This window comes from Aspergillus pseudodeflectus (assembly GCF_044049435.1).
Source record: "Aspergillus pseudodeflectus strain CBS 756.74 chromosome Unknown BJX68scaffold_35, whole genome shotgun sequence".
NCBI lineage: Eukaryota > Fungi > Ascomycota > Eurotiomycetes > Eurotiales > Aspergillaceae > Aspergillus > Aspergillus pseudodeflectus.
The window spans coordinates 1-27,531 of record NW_027263811.1 but is presented as its reverse complement, the minus strand read 5'-3'; the positions used below and the strand labels follow the sequence as shown (position 1 = coordinate 27,531).

The window sequence follows — 27,531 nt, the reverse complement described above, 5'->3', positions numbered from 1 at the left end:
GATCCCGTTTTGTTGTTTCTCCCGTTTATCGGTGGTCAACGCGCAGAGTTTCAACGCGCAGAGTGAAGCTTAGCCAGAGCTGCCACAAGAGAGGAAATGCATTACCGAGCTCGATGAGCCGTTAGTAAAAGAAAAGAAATTTTCATGGGCCCCTCTCTTGGAGCTCCATCGAAGCTGCTATTATTGCTCAGAGTGCAGGGGAGTGAGCAGAAGCCGGGATTCTGAAAGCGGAATAGCGCCATCAGATAAGATCAGACGACGAGGGAAACTCGGTTCCGTTCATTCAACTTCTGATACCACAAGTTGACTGGCAGTTTCAATCCCTCAGAACCCGAATTTATGTGATACGGGATTGACCTTAGACTGACATATTCTTCTACCCCAAACCTAAGGAGAGACACTTGCGTTGATGTTGAGATCATTAATGACATCTTTAACCCTAAAATATGGAGTTGCGGACTCTCTCCAGACTTGTTGCAGCTGGAAAAAAAAGGAAGAGGTCAACCTTGGATGCAGCTAGCCCTATCTAAACCAATCAATCGCACGTATTTGGGTGTCTGAGGCCCACTGGTCGAGTCAAGAGCTCGCTCCGAGGTCGGATGGACCGCACGATAATCTAATCTGATCCCCGATCGACTTTTCTCCCCTCCCGAAGTCCAACTTCGTTCGCTCTTAAGAGAGCCAAACCCGCTCCCACCTCTCTTCGCTTCCCACCCGTCCTCCCCTCTTCCCCTCCAGTCCCTGCCGAATCCCCTCTCTTTCTCTTCGATGTGAGATCATTCATTTACAAGGAATAAATAGCCTCTTCCAATTCTTCCCTCTTATCTCTCGACCACTCGCTTCTGCCGAAGGACGCACTTCCGCTCCTCCGGCCGAAGCGGCAACTCAGTGACACAACACCCCTGCCGTTCGCGTTCCCCCTCTCATGGACCACTTATCTCAGAACTAACCTTTCTCTCTAGAACTCTTCCAATCGACGTTATGGCTGCCCCGCCAGCGCTCACGATCGTCCCAACTGCTGCTGCTCCCTTGGCCCCCGCGCTGGCCGCCAAGCCCACAGTCTCACCGTCTCCCGGACCGGGCACTCCCGGAAGCGTCACTTCGAAGGAATGGGTGATCCCCCCGCGCCCCAAGCCAGGCCGCAAGCCAGCCACCGACACGCCCCCCACGAAACGCAAGGCACAGAATCGCGCCGCTCAGAGAGCCTTTCGCGAACGTCGAGCCGCCCGTGTGAACGAACTCGAGGAACAGATCAAGTGCATTGAAGACGACCATGAGATCCACGTCGCAACTTTCAAGGAACAAATATCAACACTCTCTCGGGAGCTTGAGCAGTGCCGGAATGAAATGTCCTGGTGGCGTGACCGGTGCCACGCCTTGGAAAAAGAGGTCTCTGTCGAGCGGGCGGCGAGGGAAACCCTGGTGAAGGAGTTTCGTTCGAGTTTGCCGGAGAAGAACTCTTGTTCCGCAGTGCCTCTGCCTCCTCGTAGGTCCCCGAGGGCCCCGAGAGCAAACCATGCAAGAGAACCGTCCAGAAGCAGTAGCCAACCCGAACAGGAAGAAGTTCCGTTGGGTTGTAGCAGTTGTTCTACCTCGCACTGTCAATGCATTGAAGACGCTTTTGCCATGCCGGGCATCGAGATGAAGGACCCGCAGTCGAGTCGCCTGGCATTGGAACCTGAGCCAAAGATTAAACCCGAGCCCGAGGAGATGGAGATTGACTTCACCACCCGGTTTGCCGCTCCCCACCACGAAGACACCGTCAGCCCCGTCGCAAGTCCCCCAGTCGACCCCTGCGGTTTCTGTACCGATGGTACCCCCTGCATTTGCGCAGAAATGGCTGCTCAGGAGGAACAGCGTCGACGGGGTGCGGGGTTTGAGAGCAATCGTTTAGCACCGATCCAGATGTCTCAATTCACACCTCCTCCATCTGAAAGCGACGTGCGCTCAGAAGTCACCCTACCATCAATCGGCCAGGCCACCAACCCCTGCGCAAACGGACCGGGCACATGCGCCCAATGTCTTTCTGATCCTCGACGAACTCTGTTCTGCAAGACCCTAGCTGCTTCTCGCTCCGCCAGTGGCACACCGACAGGATGTTGCGGCGGCAAAGGGGCGGACGGCGGATGTTGTCAGACTCGCGCCGCGCCTCCAGCTCCTCGCCCTGAACCTGCATCAGCAGCTTCACCACTTACCCTCTCCTGTGCTGACGCGTTCACCACTCTTTCCCGCCACCCAAACTTCTCTCGCGCTAGCGATGAACTCTCCTCCTGGCTACCAAAGCTCCACACCCTCCCCAATCCCAAAGAAGTCAGCAACGCTGCCGCGTCTCGAGCCGCAATGGAAGTCGAGGCCGCCAGTGTTATGGGCGTTCTACGCTACTTTGACCGAAGATTCGCGGACAAATAGACATGCTCTACGCCGTCATGATCGTTTCATCTCTGTTCTCTTCTCTTCTCTTTCCATTTTTTGTTTCCCTTTTCAATTTATGATACCCAAGCCTGACTCACTCATGTCTTGAGTTTGTATTATACGAAACTACCTACCACATGACTACACTGGGCGGGATCCCTGGCATCAAAACAAAATTCCCATAAGGTCCATTCCAGTCTATATCGAGATCGGATAAAATACAGATCTCAAACATAAAGCAGCACATACTAGGGGACTTGGCTCAAATGTTCGGGATTTTTCTCTAACTGGGTTGGTTGGGCTTCCGAGGAGGTCCGTTTCTGTTACGCTACGCATACTGCTATGATTAGACGGGTGTATGACGGCGTTCTGGTTGGTTATGTCTGCTTCCTTCTATCTTGGGGATCTACGGGGGCATTTATACCTATGCTGACACCATTATATGGATCTGAAGTTACGGATTAGTGCTTTTTTTTCTGGTAGAGATAATCAAAATATTGATGCTGCAACTTTCAAGTTGTTACAAAACCTCTTGTAAGATCAGCTTCTGACAATGTACTATTTATTATAGATAAAGGATAAGCAAGGTAGTAATGCTTCGTATGTAACTCAATCAAGAGTAGAGATGCGCTAAATCCAGAGACACATGGATAGAGATATCAACAGGAAGCAAGCAAGCACAGAGAAAGAATAGGTGCAATCAACGCCTAGACTCCCCAGTTCAGGTCCCAGTATATAAAACGCGAATACAAAGGGGTATGCTCCATCACGGCGTTAGAGTGGTATTACAAGGAAGGATGAAACGGAGAATGATAGAACAGGGTATAAGCACGGAGATGAGATGGAAAGGATGGAAGAAGATGATGATAGAGGTATCAAAATCGACCACCGCTGGGCAGAGAACCATCATCTGCGCTCCCCGCCATGTTTCCAAGAAGACTGGTTCCCCAGTATCCGGCAATTCCCCACATGCCCATTCTCCAACCCCGATAGAGGCCGTGAATGCCCTGGCCTTGGCGTTTACGGTGCTGGACGGGTTTGCCGAGAAGTTCATGGGCGCGCTCTGCTTCGGGGGCAGGTTGCACGCCTTCCTCGTAGACGATGCTCCACATGGTTCCAATAACGCCGCGGTAGGTTTGCGGTGTCGGGACGATGGTTTCAACTTCGGCGGCTTCGGCTGCCGCGTCTGCTGTTGTAGTATGAAGAGGACCGGCGGATTTCTGCCGGATGCTGGGGGATGTGAATGTGGCGATCTGCGCGCGGCGGAGGACAGTTTCAAGAGGAAAGCGGATAGCGAGTTCTATGCCGGAACCGATAAACGTGAACAAGTTCCAGGTGGATGGATGCAGGACCGGGTCCAGGGAAAAGTATGTTTTCAAGAACAACGGCGTGCTGTATGTGATCAAATTCGGTAAACTTGAATGAAGGATGGTGATCGGAACCAGGTGCGGCGGGATGGTGTAGTTGGGTGTGGGAAGTTGGCGGATGGCACGTAGGAGAGACCGCGGGCCGTGTGTGACGGGAGTGAGGATAAGATATGTGCGAGCGGTGTCAATCGGGGCCAGCAGCACGGCCGAAAGAGAGGAGGAGATAAACGAGAGGACCAGAGTTGCGACTGGCGAGGTGGAAGTGAGAATATCGCTTGCCATCGACGGCGTAATGTCATCCTCGGGCAACCCAACAATGGCGGAGAGAAGACTGCGAATGAAGGTATTCAGGGTCGGAAGGAGCAGCGAGTAAATGAACGTCGCGTTGGTAGCCTTCCACGGTGACGTCGGGCCGCTGGTGGTCCAGAGTTGGGAGAGGACCTCCATCAGCGATGAGGGGTTCTTGATGGTCAGCGCATGACGTGAAGTGGATTTTGAAGACGAAGGTAACGCGATGTAGCCACTACGGTCAGTAATCCGACGACGAGGAGTTTTGCGGCTCTGTCGTGACGGACTTGACACTGTCGGCGCTGTGGAGGTGAAGTAGCTGCTTTCATCATCGGAGGACAGGTCCTAAAAGCTTGTTAGTAGAGCTCCGATCTCACCGGGAAGCCACCCACATGTTCTTCGTCCTCATCGGAGGCCACATCATCGTAGGAGTCAGTCCTGCTGCCTCTTTCCGAGCGCTGCCGGTCGCCCTTTGGAAATTGGCCCTCTGAAGGGTCGCCGGGAACGACATATGCTTGCAGTATCGTCTTTGCGACGTCGAACGGTTGTGCGGTCAAGACACTGGTGTAGCGCCATATCGCACTGTCCAACGCATCCCGAATCCAGCTAGAAACCGAAGGCGAGCTATCCAGGTAGTCGGAATAATCTAAATCGGGTAGCAGATCGCGCGCGGAGCCACCGAAGACCTGGGCCGAGGACGCATTGGGAGGCGAGGAGAACGAGGAGTCTTGGTCAAGACCAATCGACGGAGGGATATAGTAGGGACGGAGAGGGTTTGGTCCGTCGCGAGTGGACATCTTGAGCAGGTGAAGACTGTTAATGCGAGTCTGTCACGGTGGGTGGTGAGGGGTAGCTGCGAGGATGAGGAGAAGAAGAAGAAGAGAAAAGGTGAAGTCGTGAAAAGTCCGAAATTCCCGCCTTCGCTCGGGATTTTTATTTCCCTGCCTCTTTGCTTTTTGACGCTGATCTGTACTCGACCGAAGTGGTTCCTGCTCACTTCTGCCTTATTTTTTCTACTTTATTCAACCCACTTCTCATTACATTTCTTGAACCGCAATGTCCCCTTGGAAGGATGCAGGTCTGAAACTGCTGCGACATGCTGTTGCCGCGGAGCGCATTCGTGGCTCACAGCCAGCCCGTTCCCTCAGCTACTCCTCGCGGATCTCTCAAGTCTCCCGCTCAGGTCCCACGTCGGTGACCACATGCCGGACAGTTCTATCTCGAGACCAGCAGCTCTGGAAGCAAGCTGCGACACCACGGAGCTTCTCCGCCACCGCAGGAGTACACCACGGCCATATCACACCTCCGAAGCCTGGAGAGGAGTGAGTCACTCGATACAGTCCCCATAGTTTGGGCCAACCAGAGATGTGCTAATTGTTAGAATCAATGTGTCTTTCATTGACAAGGACGGTGAGAAGTATGACTTTCAGGTATCAGAGGGGGACAATCTGCTAGATATCGCGCAGGCCAATGATCTTGAGATGGAAGGTTCGAAACGTCCCTCCACTAACCTGTCCCTTTGATTGACGGACCTTTCTGTATAGGTGCCTGCGGCGGTTCGTGTGCTTGCTCGACGTGCCATGTCATAGTAGAGGACCCGGATATGTTTGACAAGATGGAGGAGCCCTCGGACGACGAGAATGACATGCTTGATTTGGCGTTTGGCTTGACGGAGACATCGCGACTGGGATGCCAGGTGTTGATGAACAAGGAGTTGGACGGGCTGGTGGTGCGTCTTCCATCAATGACGCGGAACTTGCAGGCAAGCGATTTCCAGGCGAAGAAATAAAATGGGAAGCTATTGAGAAGTATGTATGATACTGGTGAGGATATACGAAAAGTAGTACGAACCCGATATAAATGTAATATAAACGAGGGTATTCTCATCTCCATTCAATTATCTGGCAGGACCAGACGGTCAAAAAAAACAAAAACAAAACTGGACATGACTTTTGACCCAATGATACCGCAACGCCGTGTATATGACCCGATCCAGTGCAAACGAACAAATATAGAAGGGTTAAGCCTCCTCAATATTGAGAGGTTTCCCCTTCTTTCCATTGATCAACTCCAAGAACCCTTGCTTACTGACCTGGTTGACTGTCTTTTCCCGCTCGCCCATACCGACAGTGCCCTTCTTCCTCTCCTCCTTGGCGGCCTCTTCACCACGAACCTGTGCTGCGCGGACGGCGTTGAATAGCTTCACCACACCACGCTGGGCAATCTTGCGCAGACGCTTCTCCTCCTCGGCAACCGCACCCGCCTGGCCGAGTCCAATACCCAGAACGTCACGAACACGACCACGATCAAGCTCCTCTTTCTTTTCCGCTCGTAGCTTTGCACGTGCCTGATTGTCGAGCTTTTCTTCCGCGAGGTCGGTAGAGGTCTGGGTGACAATCTTGCTGCGAGACAGCACAGGATCTGCGCGGGCGGAGGTCGGCAGTTTTGTAGCAAGGATCTTGGAAATAGAGGTCGAAAAAGCAGTAGGATCATTGCGCTTCGGAACCGATCGCTGTCCTATTGAGCCCGTTGGCAATGAGGCGTCGGAATCGGCATCATCGTCTTCGTCGTCGTCCGCATCGGAAGAGGTATTTGAGCCGGGTTGTTCCTCATCGTCGCTTTCTGCCTTTTTTGGAGGCTCGGGTTTCCGCGCTTGTTTCTTTGTCGTCTTCTTCGGAGCTACTTTCTCGACCTCGTCGTCGGAATCTGCAAGGTTGACTGCTTTAAAGTCTGTAGGCTCGTCGGCGTCGCTGGCCTCATCGGAGCTGCTGTGGTATTCGCGCTGCTTTCTGAACTTCTTGTTCGGGCGACCTGCCTTGCCCTGGAAGCCCTCGAGGACCTTTCTTTTCTTTTGACTCGTCGTGAGCGGCATAATGGGATTGTTTTATTCGATCGACTGTTGCGTCGAGAGATCGAGTTGCGGCCGTGACTTTTTTTCTCTGCTCTGCGGGCGGAAAATAGCCGCAGGCTCTGATTGGCTGCGGGGTCAACGTTGTCCTCTCGCCTTCGCCTTCGCTTCTTGGATCCCCAAACTACCTCCACATCTTCTCTTGCAACGTATGCAAAGTGTTATCGACTCTGTGATTGAAGTTACTCTCTATCCGACTCCAGCAAGATGGTCCTTCAGGATCTGGGACGGCGAATCAACGCCGCAGTCAATGATTTGACTCGGTCTCCTAATTTGGATGAAAAGGTGCGATCCCCGCCACTAACAGTGGGTAGCTGTGAGATGCTAATCCGGAGGAAAGGCTTTTGAGGAAATGCTGAAAGAGATCTGTGCTGCCCTCCTCTCCGCCGATGTCAACGTCCGTCTCGTCCAACAACTCCGGAAATCCATCAAGACCAGCGTCAACTTCTCGTCCCTCCCCGCAGCCGTGAACAAGAAGCGAGTGATTCAGAAAGCCGTCTTCGATGAACTCGTCGCCCTCGTCAACCCCCATGCTGAACCCTTCAGACCCAAGAAAGGCCGGTCGAATGTTATCATGTTTGTCGGTCTTCAAGGTGCCGGTAAAACGACGACATGTACCAAGCTCGCCCGGCACTACCAGATGCGTGGGTTCAAGACGGCCCTCGTCTGCGCGGACACCTTCCGTGCCGGTGCCTTTGACCAACTGAAGCAGAACGCTACAAAGGCCAAGATCCCATACTACGGAAGCCTGACACAGACTGACCCTGCCCTCGTAGCGGCGGAGGGTGTGGCTAAGTTCAAGAAGGAGCGATTTGAGATTATCATTGTTGATACTAGTGGTCGACACAAGCAGGAGGAGCAACTATTCACAGAAATGACACAGATTCAAACAGCAGTGACGCCCGACCAGACAATCCTTGTTCTAGACAGCACCATCGGTCAGTCAGCAGAGGCGCAATCGTCAGCTTTCAAAGCTACCGCGGACTTTGGAGCCATCATTATCACGAAGACCGACGGCCATGCAGCAGGTGGAGGTGCTATTTCCGCCGTCGCAGCAACTCACACTCCCATTATCTACCTCGGTACAGGGGAACATCTCATGGACCTTGAACGCTTCGAACCAAAGGCGTTCGTTCAGAAGCTTTTAGGAATGGGTGATATGGCGGGACTTGTTGAGCACGTCCAAGCCGTAACCAAGGACTCCGCCGCCGCAAAGGAAACCTACAAACACATTGCCGAAGGTATCTACACACTTCGCGACTTCCGCGAGAACATCACCTCAATCATGAAAATGGGACCCCTGTCCAAGCTCTCTGGAATGATTCCCGGCCTCTCAAACCTCACCGCAGGACTAGACGACGAAGACGGCTCCATGAAACTCCGCCGCATGATCTACATCTTTGACAGCATGACCGCCGCTGAGCTCGACAGTGATGGCAAGCTCTTCGTCGAGAAGCCCAGCCGCATGGTTCGCATCGCCTGCGGCAGCGGCACAACCGTCCGCGAAGTCGAGGACCTTCTCTCACAGCACCGCATGATGGCGGGCATGGCTAAACGCGTCGGCGGGCAAAAGAAGCAGATGCAGCGCGCGCAAAATATGCTCAAGGGCGGAAACAAGGAGCAGCAGCTGGCAGCTATGCAGAAGCGCATGGCGTCGATGGGTGGTGCCGGTGGGATGGGCGGTATGCCCGGCATGGGCGACATGGCGAAGATGATGCAGATGTTGCAGGGTCAGGGTGGCGGCGGTGGTGGTGGGCTGCCAGGCCTCGGAGGGATGGATCTACAGGCGATGATGAGCCAGATGGGTGGGTTGATGGGTGGGATGGGAGGAGGTGGTGGAAGAGGTAGGGGTCGGTGATCCTCCTTTTTTTTCCCCACTACCATCTTCCTTTCTCCCATCTCAGCTTCTCGCTTGTTTCCCCCTTGCGCGCGTTTTTTTCGCCTTTTCTTTTTCTTTTTTTTTCATTTTTTTTTTCAAATGAGGTACATTTCCGCATGGATGGAGTTTGGCGTCTGCTTTTATTACCCTTTCTGTTATCCAATATAACCTCAACCTCAAGGTTCAATTTCAACTTAGTCACACTATCTGTCTCACAATTGTATCCAAATCTATATACAACTCAGATGTGCACATAGAAGTCAAGACTTTTTACACCCGTACAACCCAATATAGATCCACTATAATCCAAGAGACTACACAATCCAATCTTTCGTCGGATGCTCAACCATCAACCCAGTCCATCGCAACACCCAATCAGTAACAACGTCCACCCACTTCTCAGAAGACTTATCCACAAGCACCTCTCCAGGCTGGAACAACGCGTGTGACGAAGAGACCCCCTCTGCACCTTCAGCTGCGCCCTGAGCTTTGGACATCGGAGCCAGTGGCACACTCAACCGATACTTCCAGACAACTTCATCATCGATATATAGAGTATACGTGAGCAGCGAACTCGGCACCTCATCAACAAAGCCATCATCGATCTCAACGAGCCCGAATTTCGTGTTCCCGTCGGGGAGGTACTTCAGGGGCACGTCATCGGGCCCTGATTGGTAGTATGTGCGGACGGGGAGGTAAAACATGCTTAGAGGCCCAGTGCAGAACTCGATGAGTTCCTGGTCTGTTTCGAGATCTTGCTGATTCACTGAAGAGGAGGACGCAGGGTCATGGGCTGTAGGAAGAGGCGGGAATCTAGTCGCGGCGAACTCATGCCTATCGCCGGAGAGAAGGACAATTCGGATTCCCAGATTGCGCTGCGCGGCGCGCATTGCAGCGAAGACGGTCGCGCGCTCGGATAAGAAGCCACCCCATGTGTCTGAGGTGCCGGCGTGCCAGTTACGGGTGAAGGGGACGCTGGAGGAGACGATTTTCCAGCGGACGTGGGCGGGTTCTGGGCGGGCGAGGAAGGCGAGAAGGGACGAGAGCTGGGCCTTGCCAAGGATAGTTTCCTCCTCTGGGGAGCGGTAGGAGCGGGTATCTGTGAGAAAGAATGCTGCGGGGCCGTTGGTGAAGGTTGAGTAGGAGGCTTTGGTGTTTTCGGTCTCTGTGTCGGGGGCTGGGGGGTTGATGGAGGCGTGGTAGTGAAGGTAGGGGTCTATGGCAGCGGGGTAAGGGGGAGTCGTATTCCCGTGGTTCCAGTCGTTGGCGATCTCGTGGTCGTCAAGGGTATGGATCCATGGGATATTGATGGCTGATGGATACCAGGATGGGGAAGAGTAGACTCGGCGGTACTCGCTGCGGTAGTGGGCGACGGATGAGCCGAATCGTTGTGGGACATCGATGTAGATGAAGTCGCCTAAGAATAGCATGAAAGAGGGAATACGGCTCAATGACGAGACGGCTGCTGTCATTGTCTCGAGTCCCTGAATACGCAGCGGATGCCGCCGAGGGTCGTAAGGGAAGTTGGGCTTCATGCAGCTCGAAGTGAGGAAGCTGAGACGATTGGCGGCCGAAGACTCCGGCGCTGGGTTTGTGACGAAGAGACCGGTTTTGTTGTTGAAAAGAGCATAATGGTACGAAGAGGAGGAATTTAGTCCCCTGAAGGTTATGGTGGTTGTGAAGTCGGTCGAATCGTCCAGAGTCTCCACGGTCGCTGCGTGAACCCACGAAGTGGGATCGCTGTTCGCGTTGTCGGCTTCCTTATATGACACCACAAGTGGAAGAAGCGCCTGATCAGGCTCACGAATGAGTAGTTTGGCCGTACTATGTGAGATATATCCGATGCGCGAGACACGGAGGTTGGTGGTGGGATACAGGACGAAGCCTCGAAGGAGAAAGTCTGTTGTGAACAGGCCGCAAAGGAGGTTGATCAGGATGGCCAGGCGTGTGGCCCACGATTGGCGGCAGGGCACTCCGGTGATAAGAGATTTGAGAATGCCATTGTTCTTGTTCCTAGGCGGGGAGAGGTAGATTGAGGTGAGATAAACGGCGAGCGAGGTGAAGATGACCGGAGGAAAGACATGGCCGGGAATCTATCGAGCGCGTTAGCAATTGCGTGCGGGTAAGCGGAGAGAAGTACCCAGCGTAGGAAGATAAAGGACGCGAGGCGGACAAGAATAGAGCTTGTGATGGTCAACATGTTGCTACATCTCAACCCTCGAGAGGTGAAGAGGAAAGAAAAGACGAGGCGGAGGAAGAGGCGGAGGTGTAATAATGGCATGATGTCATACGGGGATTGCTTCAAACTATCCCAATCGGGAGCCCAGCAAACTCCTCGCCTTCTGCACGAGCAGTTTCATTCCCATACTCAAAGACATTTCCGCTGCCCATTCCCAGGGCCGTTCCCTCTGCCCAGGCATCGAATTGAAATACTCCCAGCCCATTACGCCGCCAAAATTCGGGAATTGTTCTACCAGCATGGCCAGCACTTGCCCAATCTTCTCACGAGGTACATAACCCTGCGATCCATTTCCAGGATTCGTCAGGAGGCCATATACTACCCTCGCCGGGGACCAGCCTTGCGCCACAATAGCTGCGTACATGCGAGGATCCTCTGCGGGACCCCAGCCATTGTAGAATTGAGCATTGTACCAGGCGATGCTGCCAGCGCGCTGACTTTCCAACTGGCGGTAATCAAAGCCAGAAAGGTTTCCAATTCCCAAGAGAGCCGCAGCCACGGGAGCCAGGGTAATGAGGAAGCTCTCGCCGAGGTCGTCCTTGAGCCGGTCGATGAGGCGAACAATGCCGACTAGGGACATGGGCTCCTCAACGTCCAGATCGACGCCATCCAAGCCGTGTCGGCGTATCATAGCCAGGAGAGGCGCATAGTACGACTCGAACTGAGTCTGGTCGCCATCAAGGCAGGAGAAGGTGCCTTTAGCAGCGCCTCCCAGCATGCCTAGTACCTTCACGCCGCTCTGCTGAAGCTGGGGCACTTCTGCCCAGAGAGCATCGTACATAGAGTGATGAGGTGGGTCATCGTTTAGAGTAATGTGCTCGGGATTCGGAGCATTGAGATGGAACGCTGCGAGGATGACGTGCGTAATTCCTGTGTTATTGCGCACGAGCGGCATCAGAGACACGTAAGGGCCGCTGTTGGGACATAGCGTCTGGTGGTAGAGCACAATGCGATGAGGATATGAAGGAGGAACTGGTGGCATTCTAATTGATAAAATTGAGACTGTTTACTTCAGAGCAAAGGGAGAAACAGGAGGGGCAGGAAGATAAGATAGAGAGGGGTAATCGGAGCCCCAGAAACCCTAAAACCCTACCATTGCCCCAAGAGTACATCAGCACACCAATATCAGTAGCGTAAGATTACAATAAGTGAGACATCTAGAAAAACTCGATACACAAATCTTCAAAATCCTCAATTTTACTCTCGTTGATCTACAGGAAGATAGAGCACCGCACCACAAAGCTGGGTTTGAGGCGGCGGGGGAGCTAGCCCGAACCAGCAAAACATCAACAACAGGGGCCGTGCGTATGCCTGAAAACGCAGGCCTCTCAGGCCTCTCCGCGCGTCGCGTTTCGACCTCATTTCCATCCGCCTCATCTCCCATGTCATCAACCTCCCTCAACTTCCGTCTTGCGCATTGGCTTATCTCCTCTCAACATCAATCTTATTGATTTGATATTTATTTGTTGTTGTACGATCCTCCATATGATGCGCTGATTGCCTCCAATGGCCGATACAACATCCCACGACACCGTCGGCGCATCCACCCTGGTCGCCCCCTACTTCTCTCCCACTTCACCAACCCCCTCTGAGCATCCACCGATAGACTCTCCGGACCGTCTTCCAAGTCCCGCCAGTAGCGCCGGTGCTCGATCTCCGTCCCAGTCACCTCCATCCTCTCGCGAAGCATCCCTTGATCGTGCGGCACGGGAACTCGATGCCCGTCTCGCCCAGTATACAGTTGATTTCAGTCAGTTCCCCAGCGGACACGCGCCAGATGACGTTTTAGACGAGCAGCCAGAGGAGGAAGAAGAGCGACTATCGGTGGTTGGCGGCCCTGAAGACTTTACTGCAAATCTCGAACGCTACCTACTCGGGGAGGACGACTCAGTAGATCAGCAGTTTGATGACAAAGATGACGACCGGAATGAACCCGAGGAACAACTAGAAGCTGAACCTGAATTACCGGAGCACGAAGAGCACAAACAGCCCGATCAACAAGCTGAACAGACCCATCAACCGGGAGTGGAGGATGAGCACGAGCTTGGCGAGTATAGTGAATTCGGGCCTCCGGTCGACATGTCTACACCATCTCACCTATTGCGCCGAAATGTTGCACCAACCAGGGACGTAACCCACCTCGAGGACATCGAGGAGGATCCCGATGATGAACCGAGTATCACCGCAACCCCAACGGCCCGGAAGCCTAGATCGCCGACCAATCAGTACGAAAAACATACGAATGAGGACCTGCATCGGCATATTGCTGAACTGACACATGTGCTCAAAGACCGTGACGAACAGTTAGAGATGAACCGGACACGCATTTTGGAAGCGGTCTCCGCTGGAGCCGAGATAGAACACTTGAGAGGCGACTTGCAGAAAAAGACGGCCCTCCTCGAGGAGCTTCAAGAGCGCCGCTCACAGGAAATTCCACGAAGATCCTCTGTCAGCACATCTGACTTTAGTGCTCTCCAAAAACAGATCGCCGACATGCAAAAGCACCTTCAAAACCAGGGATCGCATGCCGATATCGATGTGGAACGTCTAGAGACAATATCAATGCTGCGCCAACAACTATCCCTTACTCAAGAGCAGTTGAGGAAGCGCGATACAGCCCTCGATGAGACCCTCGCTAAACTGAAAGAAGCCACCGCAGCCAAAGAATCGCAACTTCACGACAAGAATGCCGAGATCGACAGGCTTAGTGCGCACATCACCTCCCAGGAAAAAGTCATAGAGAAGCTCGAGGCCAACCTCTCACGCGCTAATCGCGAGTACCGACTTCTCGAGGACCAACTGGTCTTACTTGAGACCAAGAATCGCCCGTTAGAAGAGAAGAACAGCACTCTCGAGGCCGACCTTACCCGAGCCCAGTCGCAGGTCACAGCTCAAGGGAACGCGTTGAAGACATTGGCGGCCGACCTCCCTATGGATACCGTGGGCGGCACCTACAGTGAAATCTTAGAATTGATCAAAGACCTAGGGCCAGATACCAGCCAGCCCACCAAACCCAGAGACGCAGACGAAGAACTTGAACATATTCGGGAAGAGCTCGCTAAATTGCGCACCGAGTTAAGTGAAACAGCTTCGGCGAACAAGACACTCGAACAACATCTCGCCCGCGCCCACGATCAAGCCGCAGAGTCCCAACTGCTCATCCAATCCATCGAAGCAGAAAACACTCGCCTCACTAAACGCGCTGAGGAGCTCGAATCCTCTCTCGACCAAGCCCAAACCGAATTCAATCGCCTCCGAACCGACCACTCCAAAGCACTGGAAACTATCGAACGCCTCCGAGAGAGCAATCAACAGCAAACGACAGCGCAACTACCCCAACCTATTAGCCCTCCCGCAACACCACACGCAACCCTGGAAGCAACACACAAATCCCAGATTGCGTCACTCAAAACCGCTCACGCAACCGCAATCACAACCCTCCGCTCCGCCCACGCCGACTCAACCCGCAAACTCCGCGCCCTCCTCGCCGCTTCGGAAAAGCGCGAGGCAGACCTCCGAAATGAATTTGCCCAACTGCAACAGGCTTCGCAAGACACAGACGCCAAAGCCGAAGCCGACGCTGAAAGAGCAACCCTCCGCGCCGAAGTCAAACGCTTGAACGATGTCATCGCAGCCAAAGACGAGGCCACCGCGGCTATGGACCTGCGTATCGCAAAATCCGTCGAGAAGCGCGAACGTGAGTGGGAACGGCGCGTGGAGTTACTGCTCAAGGAGCGGGAGCGGATGAGCCGTGCGCTTTTGTGGACCTGGGGTGAGAAGGAGATTCCCAATGGTCAGGTTACTGTAAAGGAGAGGGATAGTAGCAGTGGTACTAAGGGGAAAGATAGATCGGTAGGGAGTGATAAGGAGAATACTGATGAGGACGGAAATGCTGTTGGCAAGAGGAGGCATGTGTATCGGTATAAGTATGCGAAGAGGACGTAGATGTTTCGTTGCGGGTTTGCTTTGCTTTGGTGTCATTTCGGTTTCGGTTTGGGTGGTCGGGGCAGGTCATATGCGGGGAAGACATGGATGGTCGACTCGTGTAGTCCATGACTGGAGTAGGCGTCTCGGGAGTATTGGTTGCTTAGATTTTGATTCCTGGTTGATTATATCATATCCTCGAAGAAGACCTTGTTCTACTGTCCTTTCATCTTATCTTTAAATAGATGTGGTCGTATTGCGCTATAGCCCTTACCCAAATGACGGCGTATGAACCCTCAACCACAAGAAACGAAGGGACAATTATTATACATCCATATCCCCCAAATCCTCGCAGTAATGGCTACCGATCATCTCTGTCCCGCAGAGCTTCAGATCTGCTCCTAACCTCGTGTGCTTTCAGCTCCAGCTCCCCGGTCAAAGCTCGGGGGCAGTTCATCCAGCGACGCTCCGGTCTCGCGAATACAATCTAAATGACCAGGGACTGAAACGATACTCACATTACCGAAAGTGGAACTGCGTGGCCGGCGTAAGCTTGAATGCTGATATGGTTCGAAGTCGTTTCTCCGCAGGTGGCGGCTATATCGATTGCGCCCGCTCGGAAAGCGCTGGCTCTGGGTGTAGCGAGGGGCATACACGGGGTCAAATTGGGACTGCCGTTGTGGAATGCGCATTGTGCTCATGCGCATTGGCCTTGACTGTGTCGGGTTGAGAAGGGTGGCCCAGGACCCTGAGGCTCGGTTGGGATTCAGTGAGAGGGGAATAGCCGCTGTGGTGCTTGATCTGCGAATTTTGAGGGGTGCCGGGGTAACGACTTCTGGCGCGTCGGCGGAGTTCGTGGTTGTTGACCTTGGTAGGCATGGAGTTAACATTGCTCGTGTGGGTTGAGATGGTGGGTATGGTTGATTGTCCTTTGGAGGCGGCTGTGGTGACTTTGCTGGGGGTTCTGGCGGGGACTGTTGCCCTTGAAGTGTAGGCTCCTGCGGTAATTGCGGTACTTCTTGCTTCTCAAGGTCAATGTGGGCGCTTTCTTCTGCAAGGGCCCGGATCTGAGGATCTGCCGATAAAGGCTGAGAGGCGGGAAAAGACTTTGGGAGAAACCGGCGGAGGGAAGATATCGAGGATTTGTCTCTTTTGTGGTTTGTTGTCGCGGGCGTGCCAGAGCCAGCAGGCAATTCCGGCAAAGCCTGGCCTTGAGCCTGATGGGTGGTGTGCGTAGTAGCAGCGGAAGGCGTACGAGAGACACCAGGGAAATACTGATCACGCAGAGTGCCTGGGGTGGCAGTGGTGCCAGATAGGTATTCAGCTTCGGCTACTGGGTCTGCGCCAAATTGTAAGAAAGAGGTTGGACGTATCGGACTGGGCTGCTGGATACTGGGAGTAAAGTTCGATGCCTCGCTGTTGTCGCTTGATGTCGTATATGGGTTTCGGCCGTATGTGATATCTGGATTGCGGCAGACACAGAAGATGTCTCTTTTCAGATTTTTCTCGCTACTCAGGGTTGACTCCGAGACAATGCTGCCCTCCCGGCTTGAGAGAGGCTTGTAGATACCGAGTAGCGAGACGTCATATGGGCGATCGCAAAGCTCCCTGGAGCAGAAGTATAGACAAACGGTAAGGCTAGACGATCATCAGTAGAGCTCTCTCTCAGTCTTGCATTTGACTTACAAAGATAAGACGGAAACGATGACGACTGCTCGATGGAGAGCACAGCTGATACCGGCTTTCCAAAACCCGTCGGTGGCAGTCTCAGGCAAACAGAACGCTTGCTGGGACACCACCACCAGACCTGCTACACTGGCTCCCAGCCAGATGAGGATTGTCAAGCGCAGAATATAAGTGCATACACCATGTAGCACCTTTTTCTGACTCTCATACCCAACAATCCTGTTGTACTGCCAGCTGAGAAAGCTATGCAATACTACAAGAGGTACCGTGAAGAAAGCCTAGAGACTTTAGTACCAGTTATAACACTGATCAGAAGCATCGCTTACCGCTACGAGGGCGAAAATCAAGCTCGGCGCCATCTTGAAGTCCACATGTTTGATCGCATAGAGATAGACAACGACAACCCATTCAATAAGGGATTGGAACAGCATAACATAGAGTGAGATGAAAATGACAACCTTTGTCCATGAGCCTCCTCTCCGCGAGGACATTGATTGATAAGGCATGTTGATAGACGTTCAATGAGGTGACGAAGATCAGACGAAGCCGCGATGTAGCTTTACGCTACAAAAGTTGGTAGCCCCCGTGGTAGATAAATGAGATAGGCCAGGTTATGGGCAAAGGGAATACTGAACTTCAGACGTCTTGAGAATCGCCTGGGAAAGATGCCTTTACAGCTGGGCAGAGGAATTGCTGTATATGAAGGCCCCCCATTGTGAGATTGAAAGGTAAGAAAATGATCCAAAGGATACATAATACGCAAACGATCGCGTCAACGCGGGTTAAGAAGGATCGGAATGGAGGAGCTTCAAATATGCTCCTAGGCAGAAAGCGTCTGACATCTCTGGTACTTGTTGCCCTGGAATGCGGGACGGGAAAGGTGGGCAGACCGAGATTAGTGCCGCTGTGGAGTTTGAGCTTACGGAGTAGATACGTAGGAAATGCTCAGGCAGATCGACTTATGTGTTGAACGATTGCGAGGAAGTCCAGCCCTTGACTGCTCCCAATGCGACAACTGTGTGGGCATTGAGTCAAACACAGACGACGTGATGATGCCTTGATCGGCAAGATAGGGAAGTGTTCAAGAAGCAATCGAGTTACACAGTACGATGGGAAGATGGGATGTGCGAGGGGTAAAGCAAAGGATGGAGAAAGGATGAAAAGTCAGGGCAGGAGGGAAGAAGCTCAATGAAGGGCGGGCACGTGACACATCGCTCAAGGGGATTATCCTCTGAAATCAGATTCGACCTCTCCTTGAACCCTTGTTAACATTGATTCTCTTCACAATTTCTCTGATGATTGTTTGACTTGACAATGAAGGGTGGCTAGGTCATCATCCTAGGTATACTCCTTGAAAGCTCATACGAACCCTTACAACACCACCACTGACTCGCGCTTTTTCTAGAGCAATTCTTCCTCCTCGCGCAAAAAAAGCTTCGTGGTAACCCATGGTCCTGGTGCAACTATACCGCGCTCGTCCGAGGACTGGTTCTATCACCGTCGTCCTTGGGACCCTCTGAGCCTTCGCTGCTGCTTTCAGGTGTCGCTCGGGTCGTCCCTTTGCCATTCTTCCCAAGTGCAGAAAGTAGGGGAAGTCTTCCGTGACGCTCCTTGTATCCCATTGTCACAAACCAGTGAATGATCGCCAGCCAATAGAGGTTATATGGAATCGCAGATCTATATGCGGCGGAGTTGGTCCAGCCAATTGTGTTAAAGATGTCCCGTCCCCCACCACCGTTTAGTGAAGGACTGCAGCAGTTTACATGCCAAACACTCTGTCGCATATCATACGAGCCAGGCTTCGATCCTGTCAGGCGCACGCCGCTGATGAGGTGGTTCCAAGTGTCGTTCTCCAGGCTCCACAGCCCACACAATAGAAGTCCAGCAGCCACAAGGTACAGCAGGCATGTTTATATGACAAGGAAGAGTTGGAGGGAAGCCGAGTTTCCTCCCCTGTTATCATCAGCCTTGGATCTATAAGAGTATGAATCAGACTTACCAGTACATTACGTAGCCCACCACAACGCCTGCTGCGATTCCCCCGAACACCGGCAGTGGGAAGGCATACGCCGGATAGTTGAGACCAACAAATACCACGGGCTCAAGACCTTCACGAAGCACTGTGACAAATGGTATAACAAACATGGCATACTTTTGGGACCATCACTTCAGAGAACCCTTGGCTGGAGCCTGCGAGTCAGCGCTGGCGTCGAACGCGCGTCTTAGCTTGCCAGACCACGTCTCCTTCAATTTGTTGACTCGGAGCAATGCTTCACCCATTATGGTGAGACAATGCTGCCGACCAAGGAAACACTCCCTCCCAGATGTCTTCAGCCTTGGAGAAGCTATCCTTTCTAAAGCTGTAGAAAGCACCAATCACCCCACAACCTAGACAGAGACATATGGCGATTCCGAGCCCAACTCCCCAGCAGACCTAAAGAATAGGCCAGAAAAGGCCACTTCATAGTAATATGGCCGAGCAAGAAAAAGAACTGAGGCTCTCTTCAGTGCCTATTTGACCAGCCTCTTTCTGGTTCGTCCATCCTCCTCCCTAAATAAAGCCTGCTCTATTAATGCAAGCGAGACAGAGATGATGATGCCGGTCTCAACACACTCCCGGAAGCAGATGAAGAAAACCTGAGATTAGCGAGGGGTAACTAGACATGTTGCTAGATTGGTTTACCTGGCACTGCGAATATGTCCCTTGGCCACTGTGCTGGGAGGTCAAAGGACAGTATTAACGAAAAGAGGCTTCGGTTGATGAAGATCAATAGGAGGGCAGAAGACCAGGTGCCTCTGCTAATCTTTGTGCCCTAAATGCAAAACGGAGGATTTTGGCTCCGGGTCGAAAGTCAGTTGGATTGCGGACGAGAAGTTTCGATTCTTCAGCCAAAGACACACCGAAAGTCTTCACAAACACAATTATCTCAGTAGCTTTCAAGCTCATTAACTCATATTATCCATGCTTTCTCGGCACTCAATGTCACACAAGGAGATGGTATCATTGCCAACGTCTATAATGGACTTGAAAATCAAACAACAAGCGTTCATTGGCATGGGATCTTCCAGAATGGCACGACTCACATGGACTGTGCGCCAGCCGTCACCCATTGTGGGATTGCTCCTGGAAGCAGCTTTACATATAACTTCACTGTGCATGGTTTTCCACCCCCTTTGAAGCTTCTCTAACCTCTGCAGGTTGATCAAGCAGGAACCTACTGGTATCACTCACACACTCGCGGTCAATACCCCGATGGACTGCGGCAGGCCCTAATAATCACGGACCCAGTAAATCCATATCTCGGACAGTATGAAGAAGAACAGGCCATTACACTTTCTGATTGGTATCATGACCAGTTGCTGGATCTATTGGAGAAATTTATCAGCCTGACAAACCCAACTGGAGCAGAGCCTGTGCCTAACCTGCCTTGATCAACGACACCCAGAACTTCACCGTCTCTATCAAACCTGGGAAGACATATCTATTTCTTCTTGTAAATATCGGTGCCTTTGCGAGTCAGCGGTTCTGGATCGAGGGCCATAGTATGCGGGTAGTCGAAGTCGATGGGGTCTGGACCAATCCTTTGGAAGCGAATATGCTCTACATTTCGGTAGCACAGCGATATAGTGTTTTGGTGACGATGAGAATGAATCAACGCGCAATTACCCCATGATGGTAAGCATGGACACGGTAAGTGCCTTTCGATATTAATACTATCTGGTCTAGCAACTGTAGGATATTTTCATTAAATTACAATTTCACTGGTCGTTAGGGTACAATGACGAGGCAGATAGAGCACCTGCGGCTCCAATCCGCACCTTTGACACGGTCGATGATATGGACCTCGTTCCGACTGACGGCCTCGCTCTATACCCTAGACCAAACCATGTCATCACTCTGGATCTCAGCATGGACAACTCGGCGATGGCGCAAACTAGTAAGTAACCTTACCCGGTTGAACAATCCAGCTGACGGAGCAGCGCATTCTTCAACAAAATAACCTACATCTCACACAAAGTCCCATCTCTGTACACAACACTATCATCCGGCCCAGCTGCCACTGATCCAACTATCTAGGGCCGAAACACCAATGCCTTTATATTGGCAAAGGGTGAGATTGTTGATATTGTCTTGAACAACGACGACACAGGAAAACACCCCTTCCACCTCCATGGCCACGGTTTCCAGGTTATCACTCGTAGCGCCGATAAAAGGGACATTTTACTGCCAGCGACAAGCATGACTTTCCACCCGTGCCCATGCGTCGGGATACCATCCTTTTAGCCCCTTCTGGACACTTTGTTATTAGGTCCCATTGCAGATAATCCAGGTTTGTCTGTCCTTCCTTGGCATATATATAGCTTTTTGACCCTACCATTTACTAAGATAGAAAAGGGATATGGCTGTTCCACTGTCACATCGAATGGCACATGGCCAGCGGCCTTGCAGCAACAATGATCGAAGCCCCACTAGACCTGCAGCGGACACTGGCAATACCTCGAAATCATTATCAGGCCTGCTACGGGACTAGGACGCCCACAGAAGGAAATGCGGCAGGTAGAGCCGAGAATCTATAGGACCTCTCCGGGGCAAATATCTCGCCAGAACCGCTACCTGACGGGTTTACAGTTCGTGGCATAATCGCATTGATATTTAGCTGCATCGCGGTTATTCTGGGGCTCGCGACGATAGTCTGATATGGCGGGCTCCATGCCATGTCAACGTCTAGTAGAGAGCTTTATGAGACTGCATTTTATCTCTAGTAGAAGTTTTAATCTTATTCCCACACTCCGATATCATATCAGTCATAGCAGCATCACAGATGCGCAACGCACTCAATTTCAACATCCGTATTCAGCGGCAGAGTCTTCACGGCGACACATCTGTCCAGCGTAACGGATATAAATCAGCTCAATTCTCCTTCTACCAACCCCAGAAAAGAACAAAGAGTCCAAAGAACACAAACGAGTTGCAAGTACTCACGTCCGACAAGGCTTAACATCACCCCAATGCTTCATATACTCTTCATTCATACTGGCAAAATCATCCATATTGGACAAGAAGACATTTACTTTGACGACCTTTGTGATATCACTGCCGGCTTCTTCGAGAATTGCGGAGAGGTTTCTTATGCATTGGGCCTGAATGAACATCAGTTAGTATGAGTATTTAATATATAGCTTGGCCTCTGCAAGGGAGGGGTAAGGGGGTGGAGGAGTCAAGTACAGTGTGAGCCTTGACATCGCCATCAATGAGCTTTCCCGTCTCGGGGTCCATGGGAACGGCGCCGGAGCAGTAGACCATGCCATTGCAGATGATAGCTTGTGAGTAGATTCCCGGGAGGGGCTTGGGGGCTCTAGTTGTTAAGACGGGAGTTTTGGAGGCCATTGTTGTCGATCTTGAAAGTACAAGGGGACTAAGAGAGGAAAATTGAAAGAAGAGAAGAAACTCAAATATGGTATTTATTGCTGGCTGGAAAGAGGGTGAAATGAGATGCAAGGGTTGGAGACGGTGAACCCCTCATTGGGGTGTCATTGATCGTCGTTATCTTTGCTTCCCCTCATCCATTATTAGTGGCTTATCGCAGCTATTGTCGCAGCGTCTCTTGTCCGTCGGCACGGAAGGAATACGACAAACCAATAATGTGAGACACTCATATGTAACCTTCTCCAAGGTTATCGAGAGACTGCCCCCGACTCCAACTCGATGATAAAGAGGCGGGGTGAGTTGTCGACAATCCTTGCATGAGTCACGAGCTGAAACCTGCTGCTGCATGAAAGAAGAGATAAACGCCGTTGATAGCGCCCTTCTCAGAGTCATCAATCTCTACAACGACTGTTGCTGATTTTTTCCACTCAGTCAAGACGACGAGCAGAGAAAGATGTCGCTCTCCAATCCTTCCCCGCCCTACCCGCTCCACCCATCGGTCGAGAAACTCCTGGACCCCGAATACGTCGAATTTTACAACACGCACGTATTTGACAAGCAGCAGGTGCACCTACAGCCCGTTGAGGCGTCGCGCACAAGCGGCATCCTTATCCCCGGGGGTGGGCCACTTATAGAAGTCGGCAAGACTGTCGATATCACCATCAAGCGACGGGCAACCGATGGTCCCGACATCCTGCTCCGCGCATTCACACCTGCAGGCGGGAAACCTGCAGGAGGATGGCCGGTTATGTTGTACTTTCACGGAGGCGGGTGGGTTTTGGGGAACATCGATACGGAGAATGTGGTGTGCACCAATCTGTGTTCGAGAGGTGATTGCGTGGTTGTGACCGTTGATTACCGGTATTCTCCCTCCTTTCTGGCGTATATGGAATGAGCGACTGACGGCCTAGTCTCGCACCGGAAAATCCGTGGCCAGCTGCAGTACACGATTGTTGGGAGGCGCTCCTGTGGCTCATATCAGACGGCGTTGCCGCCCTTGATGTCAATATCAGCAGAATAGCAACAGGAGGGTCATCGGCAGGAGGAAACTTAGCAGCGATCATGACACACAAAGCATTGACTCTGTCTCCGCCTGTCAAGTTCCTCGCTCAGCTGCTTTCCGTCCCTGTTATGGATAACACGGCGCTGGTAACGAACAATGACTCCTACAGGCTGTATGAGTTTGCACCTGCTCTCCCAGCCGCCAAGATGCTGTGGTACCGCAATCACTACCTCCCGAAGGAAGAGGACTGGACACACCCGGAGGCGAGTCCGTTGTTCTATACTGGGAACTGGTCTGCTCTGCCACGGGCGCTGATCATGGTCGGCGAGCTTGATGTGTTGCGCAGGGAGGGTGAGCAGTACGGGGAAAAGCTGAGGGAGGCCGGAGTCCAGGTCGATTTGCAAGTAATGAAGGGGATGCCACATCCATTCTTAGCGATGGATGGTGTATTGAAGGAGGGAAAGAGGTCAATCACGCTGATGTGTGACCTACTGAAGGAAGTTTTTTCGACCTAACGGTCTCAGTGAAGGAGAAGGTAGACTTCAGAGAGTCCAGATACAATAAGCCAGATAGTTGATATCAATCGAGGATCGAGTATGAGGTGGCCTGAAGGGTATAGGCTGCGACTGTAGGGCTTGTAGGCACCACCTAGGTCTGCTGCCTGGGCCCGCAAGGTTCTCAGACGCATGATATGCCATTTCAAGTAAAGCGACGACCCGGCGAGGCTTAATATTGGCTGTGACGTTGTAGACACGACATTCAGGAGCCTCTTTTCATGTTTGTTATCAAGGAGGTCCATTTTCTATGCGCTATTATTTTGATGCGGCGCTGAGCTAGAAATGAAGGAATAGTAGAGCATCCGCCGTGGGCCGGTAATTGAACGGGGAGCTCCAAGTTATGGTTGCATTCCGCGATATCGGCTTCGCTCAACGGCTAGCAGGATCCGGCATTGGATACTTTTTTTTTTTTTTTTGCTCTTGACTTGTGTCCGATGTTGAACCTGCTCTCAGCGTTTTCTCTTCTGTTTGTAGCAAATGCTCACCCCTGCATGGACCCTCGCGGGGACAACTCGGACGAGTCGACCAGACCCAAGGAACCGGACAAGCAGGGCGGGCATTATTGCAACTTGTGAGCTATCCGCTATGCACAAACATTATTCGCATTTTGCCTCTTAGACTTCCTAAGGGCGTAGCCCCGGCTGTACCGTCGGGGTTCTCTCGGAACGGGGGTCACTGGTCCATCTCCAATCATTTCGCCTTCGACCTTCTTCGGACCTCAGGTGTTTTGAATAATATAAGCAAGCTTCTGTCGCCTCACGACTGTTGTGATCCTGGTGTAGCTTTAGGAACGGACCCTCTTCCGGTTGAGCTGGCAAGCTCCTGCCTGAATAGGTGAGCAGATTGGGCTTGGAACCGCCGGACCGTGGGCTCAGGACAGCAAAGTGTTGGTGGGATTAGGCACGGGCCCAAGTTGCCTGCGTTAGCGGCTATATAGACCCAATGAGGCTCATGGCCAATTTTACTGAGCGGAGGCGTCTAGTTTGGGGGTCCAGTAAAAGTGCTCAGCTGCGGAGCGCAAAGATATCACCGAGCTAAGCCTGGCACTAACAAAAAGACCCTCTCCTTAGCGAGAAAAACGTAGGGCCGAGTCCCGGTCACAAACAGTCCGAATGATGGTCGAAATTGATGTAACCTCGCCTAACGCCTGCGGCGTCCTGGGCTTGCATTTTGAAGAACCTGAGTCAGTGCTGTTTGTCCACAAGTTGATGTGCGTCAGACGGATAGGCACAGTCTGTTGCACAAAAGTTTTGAAGTTTCGAGACAGCATCGAATCATCGTGTGGCGATCTGATGATCCGGGTGCAGGCCGATATCCGTCGTTGGACAGTGTTGATCTGTTGACGCTAGACAGTTGGGGAAAGGAGCAGCATCAAAATGGCCAAATCCTCGAGCTGAGTGGGAAAACAGTGCTGGGCGACGCGGGCGTGTGATTGGTGTTCCTGAGCCCTCAACCCCGCACTAGTCCGCTTCGGGGTCCAAATCTCCGACCAGAACGACCCAAGTTCATCGGAACTCTTTCCACATCCACTTCTCGACGCTAAGCTTAGCGAGCCGCGCTTCCAGGGCCCTGGCCTGATTCTAGCCAACAAGGCAGTTGGTCGGCAACTCGGCTTCAATCATGGTTTGGGCGTGATGGGAGACTCCAAGAGGCGTCGCCGTGGCTGTTGTTCAAATCCACATCGGAGGGTATACGTTTTACATTTCTTACTTTGGAAACATGGCTAACTCGACTCTCAAGAGGCTGATCTGATCTGCCCTTATGAGGCTCTGCCGCTCTGCCTTGCTCGGGAACTGTCCGTCCAGGCACAACCCGCTCCACTTCGAATAGACGACCCATGGCTTGGTCGCTTTTGTACCAAGGCGACGATGGGTCGTTCAGTGAATTAGACTGCCGGGCTTTCCCCGTTGACTGGCTCAATGCACATCTTGCCCCATGAAAACACCCGACCCTCCTCAGAGAGGCCTTAGGGTGCTGTGCCGCAGCCAGTTCTCATTTCCCATGACGGAGGCTTAGCATGACTCGTCCATCATGGCTACTGGAGGCTACACTAGATAGGCCAATCGCTGTGCGGCTCTGTAATCATACGCCAGAATTTGCAATCTCCCAGTCGGCGGGCATTCATATATTACTCGCTCCTCTCCCCTAATCGTAGTTCTCTCGCCAACTGTCTTTCGCTGTAGGGGCCGTACGAGCAGACGTTTGTCTGCGTCCTTTCTTTGATTCGAACACTGTCCACTGGTACACAACCAGCAGTCATTCATTCTAATCATGCTTTTCAAGCCACTTACTTTCGTTTCGGCCATTTCGGGCCTGGCCTCGCTTGCCTCTGCTTTTGTTCCGGAGGCGAAGTCCAATGTTGCCATCTACTATGTAAGGCTCTCAGTGTTCTCGTCAAACACTCTGCTGGACGTGCTAATACCCTATCTTTATAGGGCCAAGGCTTCAATCAGCCGCGGCTCGCCGAGTTCTGTGACTCAACGGCGTTCGATATTATTAATATTGGGTTCATCAACTCGTTCCCCGACCAGAACCCTTTGACTGGGCTGCCCGGCAGTGACTTTGGAAATCAATGCTGGGCTGATACCTACTGGGTCAACGGATTACCATCCCAGCTGAAATCGCACTGCGCAACCTTGGTGGATGACATCAAAACGTGTCAGGAAGCCGGCAAGAAGATCTTCCTGTCCCTCGGTGGTGGCCACAACTCGTACAAGCTTGACTCTATCCAATCCTCGACCAACTTCGCCAACTGGCTGTGGGGAGCCTTTGGACCCAAGAGAGATAACTGGGTGGGCGAAAGCAAGCCTCGTCCCTGGGGCGATATCGTCGTCGATGGGTTTGACTTTGATATCGAGTACAACGGTGACCTTGGTGAGTCAATTCTGTTAACCATGCATCAACTATTATGAAACCATCCTGACAAGTGCAGGGTATGCCAACATGATCAAGGTGCTTCGAAAGCGCTTCAGTGAAGACCCTGACAAGACCTACTACATCTCTGCCGCTCCCCAGTGCGCCATTCCTGACGCGCAACTCGCTGTTGCCATCAAAAACGCACCCATCGATTTCGTTTGGGTTCAGTGGTACAACACCCGCCCTTGCTCTGCCCGTGACTTTGTGGATGGCACCAAGAACGGCTTCAACTTTGATCAGTGGGTGGATGTCATCAAGGCGGGCGCCAATCCTAATGCAAAGCTTTATGTTGGACTGCCTGCGAGTAAGGGCGCAGCGAATGCAGGTTTCTATCTCACCCCTGAAGAGGTCAAGCCGTTGGTGAAGAAGTACATGAATAAGTATCCCAAGACATTTGGAGGTGTCATGCTGTGGGAAGCCACGGAATCGGAGCGCAACCAGATCAATGGTGTGAGCTATGCGGATAACATTAGGGAGATCCTGTTCGGTCTTGACCCCAACCATCCGATCCCCACCATTTCAACTCCCACCCCGACTCCTACCCCTACTACGACCACCACTTCCACCACTTCGACTACCACCACCACCACCACCACCACCACCACGAGCACGACGACAACGACTACCTCGTCGACCACCTCATCGACCACCTCATCGACCACCTCATCGACCACCTCATCGACCACCTCATCGACCACCTCATCGACCACCTCATCGACCACCTCATCGACCACTTCGTCCACCACTTCGTCTACCACTACCCCTACCCCTACCCCCACCCCTACCACGACTACGACGACGACAACTTCTCCAAGCACCACGTCCACCACGACGACTTCGACTTCGACCAGCTCCAGTACCACGACGACCTCAAGCACCACTACGTCGACCACTTCAACTACTTCGAGCACTCCTGTAGTGTCT

The 27,531-nt window shown here is 52.4% G+C and overlaps 13 protein-coding genes across 13 annotated transcripts; 7 read left to right on the top strand and 6 right to left on the bottom strand.

Moving 5' to 3' along the window:
* The first annotated feature begins 670 nt into the window (after positions 1-670).
* On the top strand, positions 671-2,848 carry hapX (bZIP transcription factor HapX). Its single transcript, XM_071036284.1, has 2 exons — positions 671-907; positions 963-2,848. The coding sequence occupies exon 2, from the start codon at positions 982-984 to the stop codon at positions 2,407-2,409; it is 1,428 nt and encodes a 475-aa protein (XP_070896781.1). The 5' UTR covers positions 671-907; positions 963-981; the 3' UTR covers positions 2,410-2,848.
* On the bottom strand, positions 2,849-5,002 carry BJX68DRAFT_129722 (mitofusin complex protein UGO1). Its single transcript, XM_071036283.1, has 2 exons — positions 4,460-5,002; positions 2,849-4,412 (listed from the first exon to the last, which is right to left on the bottom strand). Exons 1-2 carry the CDS (start codon positions 4,862-4,864, stop codon positions 3,288-3,290), a joined length of 1,530 nt encoding a protein of 509 aa, XP_070896780.1. The 5' UTR covers positions 4,865-5,002; the 3' UTR covers positions 2,849-3,287.
* A 10-nt stretch (positions 5,003-5,012) lies between these two features.
* On the top strand, positions 5,013-5,941 carry BJX68DRAFT_241518 (ferredoxin family 2Fe-2S iron-sulfur cluster binding protein). The gene is made up of 3 exons (XM_071040854.1): positions 5,013-5,389; positions 5,449-5,555; positions 5,612-5,941. The coding sequence occupies exons 1-3, from the start codon at positions 5,124-5,126 to the stop codon at positions 5,854-5,856; spliced, it is 618 nt and encodes a 205-aa protein (XP_070896779.1). The 5' UTR covers positions 5,013-5,123; the 3' UTR covers positions 5,857-5,941.
* BJX68DRAFT_241516 (rRNA-processing protein RRP15) lies at positions 5,942-6,986 on the bottom strand. Its single transcript, XM_071040853.1, has one exon. The coding sequence runs from the start codon at positions 6,937-6,939 to the stop codon at positions 6,088-6,090; it is 852 nt and encodes a 283-aa protein (XP_070896778.1). The 5' UTR covers positions 6,940-6,986; the 3' UTR covers positions 5,942-6,087.
* Positions 6,987-7,182: 196 nt separating this feature from the next.
* BJX68DRAFT_256641 (RNA-binding signal recognition particle subunit SRP54) lies at positions 7,183-8,833 on the top strand (the record flags this gene model as incomplete). The annotated part of the gene is made up of 2 exons (XM_071043212.1): positions 7,183-7,260; positions 7,316-8,833. The coding sequence occupies 2 exons, from the start codon at positions 7,183-7,185 to the stop codon at positions 8,831-8,833; spliced, it is 1,596 nt and encodes a 531-aa protein (XP_070896777.1).
* A 335-nt stretch (positions 8,834-9,168) lies between these two features.
* Positions 9,169-12,075, bottom strand: BJX68DRAFT_256639 (PhoD-like phosphatase-domain-containing protein; the record flags this gene model as incomplete). Its single annotated transcript, XM_071043211.1, has 5 exons — positions 9,169-9,336; positions 9,367-9,389; positions 9,429-9,591; positions 9,622-10,947; positions 11,203-12,075. The coding sequence occupies 5 exons, from the start codon at positions 12,073-12,075 to the stop codon at positions 9,169-9,171; spliced, it is 2,553 nt and encodes an 850-aa protein (XP_070896776.1).
* Positions 12,076-12,470: 395 nt separating this feature from the next.
* Positions 12,471-15,240, top strand: BJX68DRAFT_241512 (putative spindle pole body associated protein SnaD). Its single transcript, XM_071040852.1, has one exon. It carries the CDS (start codon positions 12,600-12,602, stop codon positions 15,036-15,038), a length of 2,439 nt encoding a protein of 812 aa, XP_070896775.1. The 5' UTR covers positions 12,471-12,599; the 3' UTR covers positions 15,039-15,240.
* A 28-nt stretch (positions 15,241-15,268) lies between these two features.
* Positions 15,269-17,324, bottom strand: BJX68DRAFT_129695 (uncharacterized protein). Its single transcript, XM_071036282.1, has 3 exons — positions 17,030-17,324; positions 16,704-16,981; positions 15,269-16,655 (listed from the first exon to the last, which is right to left on the bottom strand). Exons 1-3 carry the CDS (start codon positions 17,207-17,209, stop codon positions 15,419-15,421), a joined length of 1,695 nt encoding a protein of 564 aa, XP_070896774.1. The 5' UTR covers positions 17,210-17,324; the 3' UTR covers positions 15,269-15,418.
* Positions 17,325-18,130: 806 nt separating this feature from the next.
* Positions 18,131-18,609, bottom strand: BJX68DRAFT_241510 (uncharacterized protein). The gene has a single exon (XM_071040851.1). The coding sequence runs from the start codon at positions 18,485-18,487 to the stop codon at positions 18,167-18,169; it is 321 nt and encodes a 106-aa protein (XP_070896773.1). The 5' UTR covers positions 18,488-18,609; the 3' UTR covers positions 18,131-18,166.
* A 757-nt stretch (positions 18,610-19,366) lies between these two features.
* On the top strand, positions 19,367-21,401 carry fetC (putative ferrooxidoreductase Fet3; the record flags this gene model as incomplete). Its single annotated transcript, XM_071043210.1, has 9 exons — positions 19,367-19,437; positions 19,646-19,856; positions 19,902-20,117; positions 20,150-20,330; positions 20,477-20,592; positions 20,782-20,902; positions 20,989-21,013; positions 21,095-21,261; positions 21,310-21,401. The coding sequence occupies 9 exons, from the start codon at positions 19,367-19,369 to the stop codon at positions 21,399-21,401; spliced, it is 1,200 nt and encodes a 399-aa protein (XP_070896772.1).
* On the bottom strand, positions 21,277-22,206 carry BJX68DRAFT_129672 (putative L-PSP endoribonuclease family protein Brt1). Its single transcript, XM_071036280.1, has 3 exons — positions 21,931-22,206; positions 21,688-21,845; positions 21,277-21,587 (listed from the first exon to the last, which is right to left on the bottom strand). Exons 1-3 carry the CDS (start codon positions 22,090-22,092, stop codon positions 21,521-21,523), a joined length of 387 nt encoding a protein of 128 aa, XP_070896771.1. The 5' UTR covers positions 22,093-22,206; the 3' UTR covers positions 21,277-21,520.
* Position 22,207: 1 nt separating this feature from the next.
* Positions 22,208-24,177, top strand: BJX68DRAFT_129659 (alpha/beta hydrolase). The gene is made up of 2 exons (XM_071036279.1): positions 22,208-22,992; positions 23,043-24,177. The coding sequence occupies exons 1-2, from the start codon at positions 22,586-22,588 to the stop codon at positions 23,647-23,649; spliced, it is 1,014 nt and encodes a 337-aa protein (XP_070896770.1). The 5' UTR covers positions 22,208-22,585; the 3' UTR covers positions 23,650-24,177.
* A 1,785-nt stretch (positions 24,178-25,962) lies between these two features.
* Positions 25,963-27,522, top strand: chiA1 (class III chitinase ChiA1; the record flags this gene model as incomplete). Its single annotated transcript, XM_071046227.1, has 4 exons — positions 25,963-26,064; positions 26,127-26,565; positions 26,624-27,057; positions 27,216-27,522. Coding segments are annotated over 4 exons (1,282 nt in total), but the record flags the coding sequence as incomplete, so codon positions are not given.
* Between the last annotated feature and the right edge of the window lie 9 nt (positions 27,523-27,531).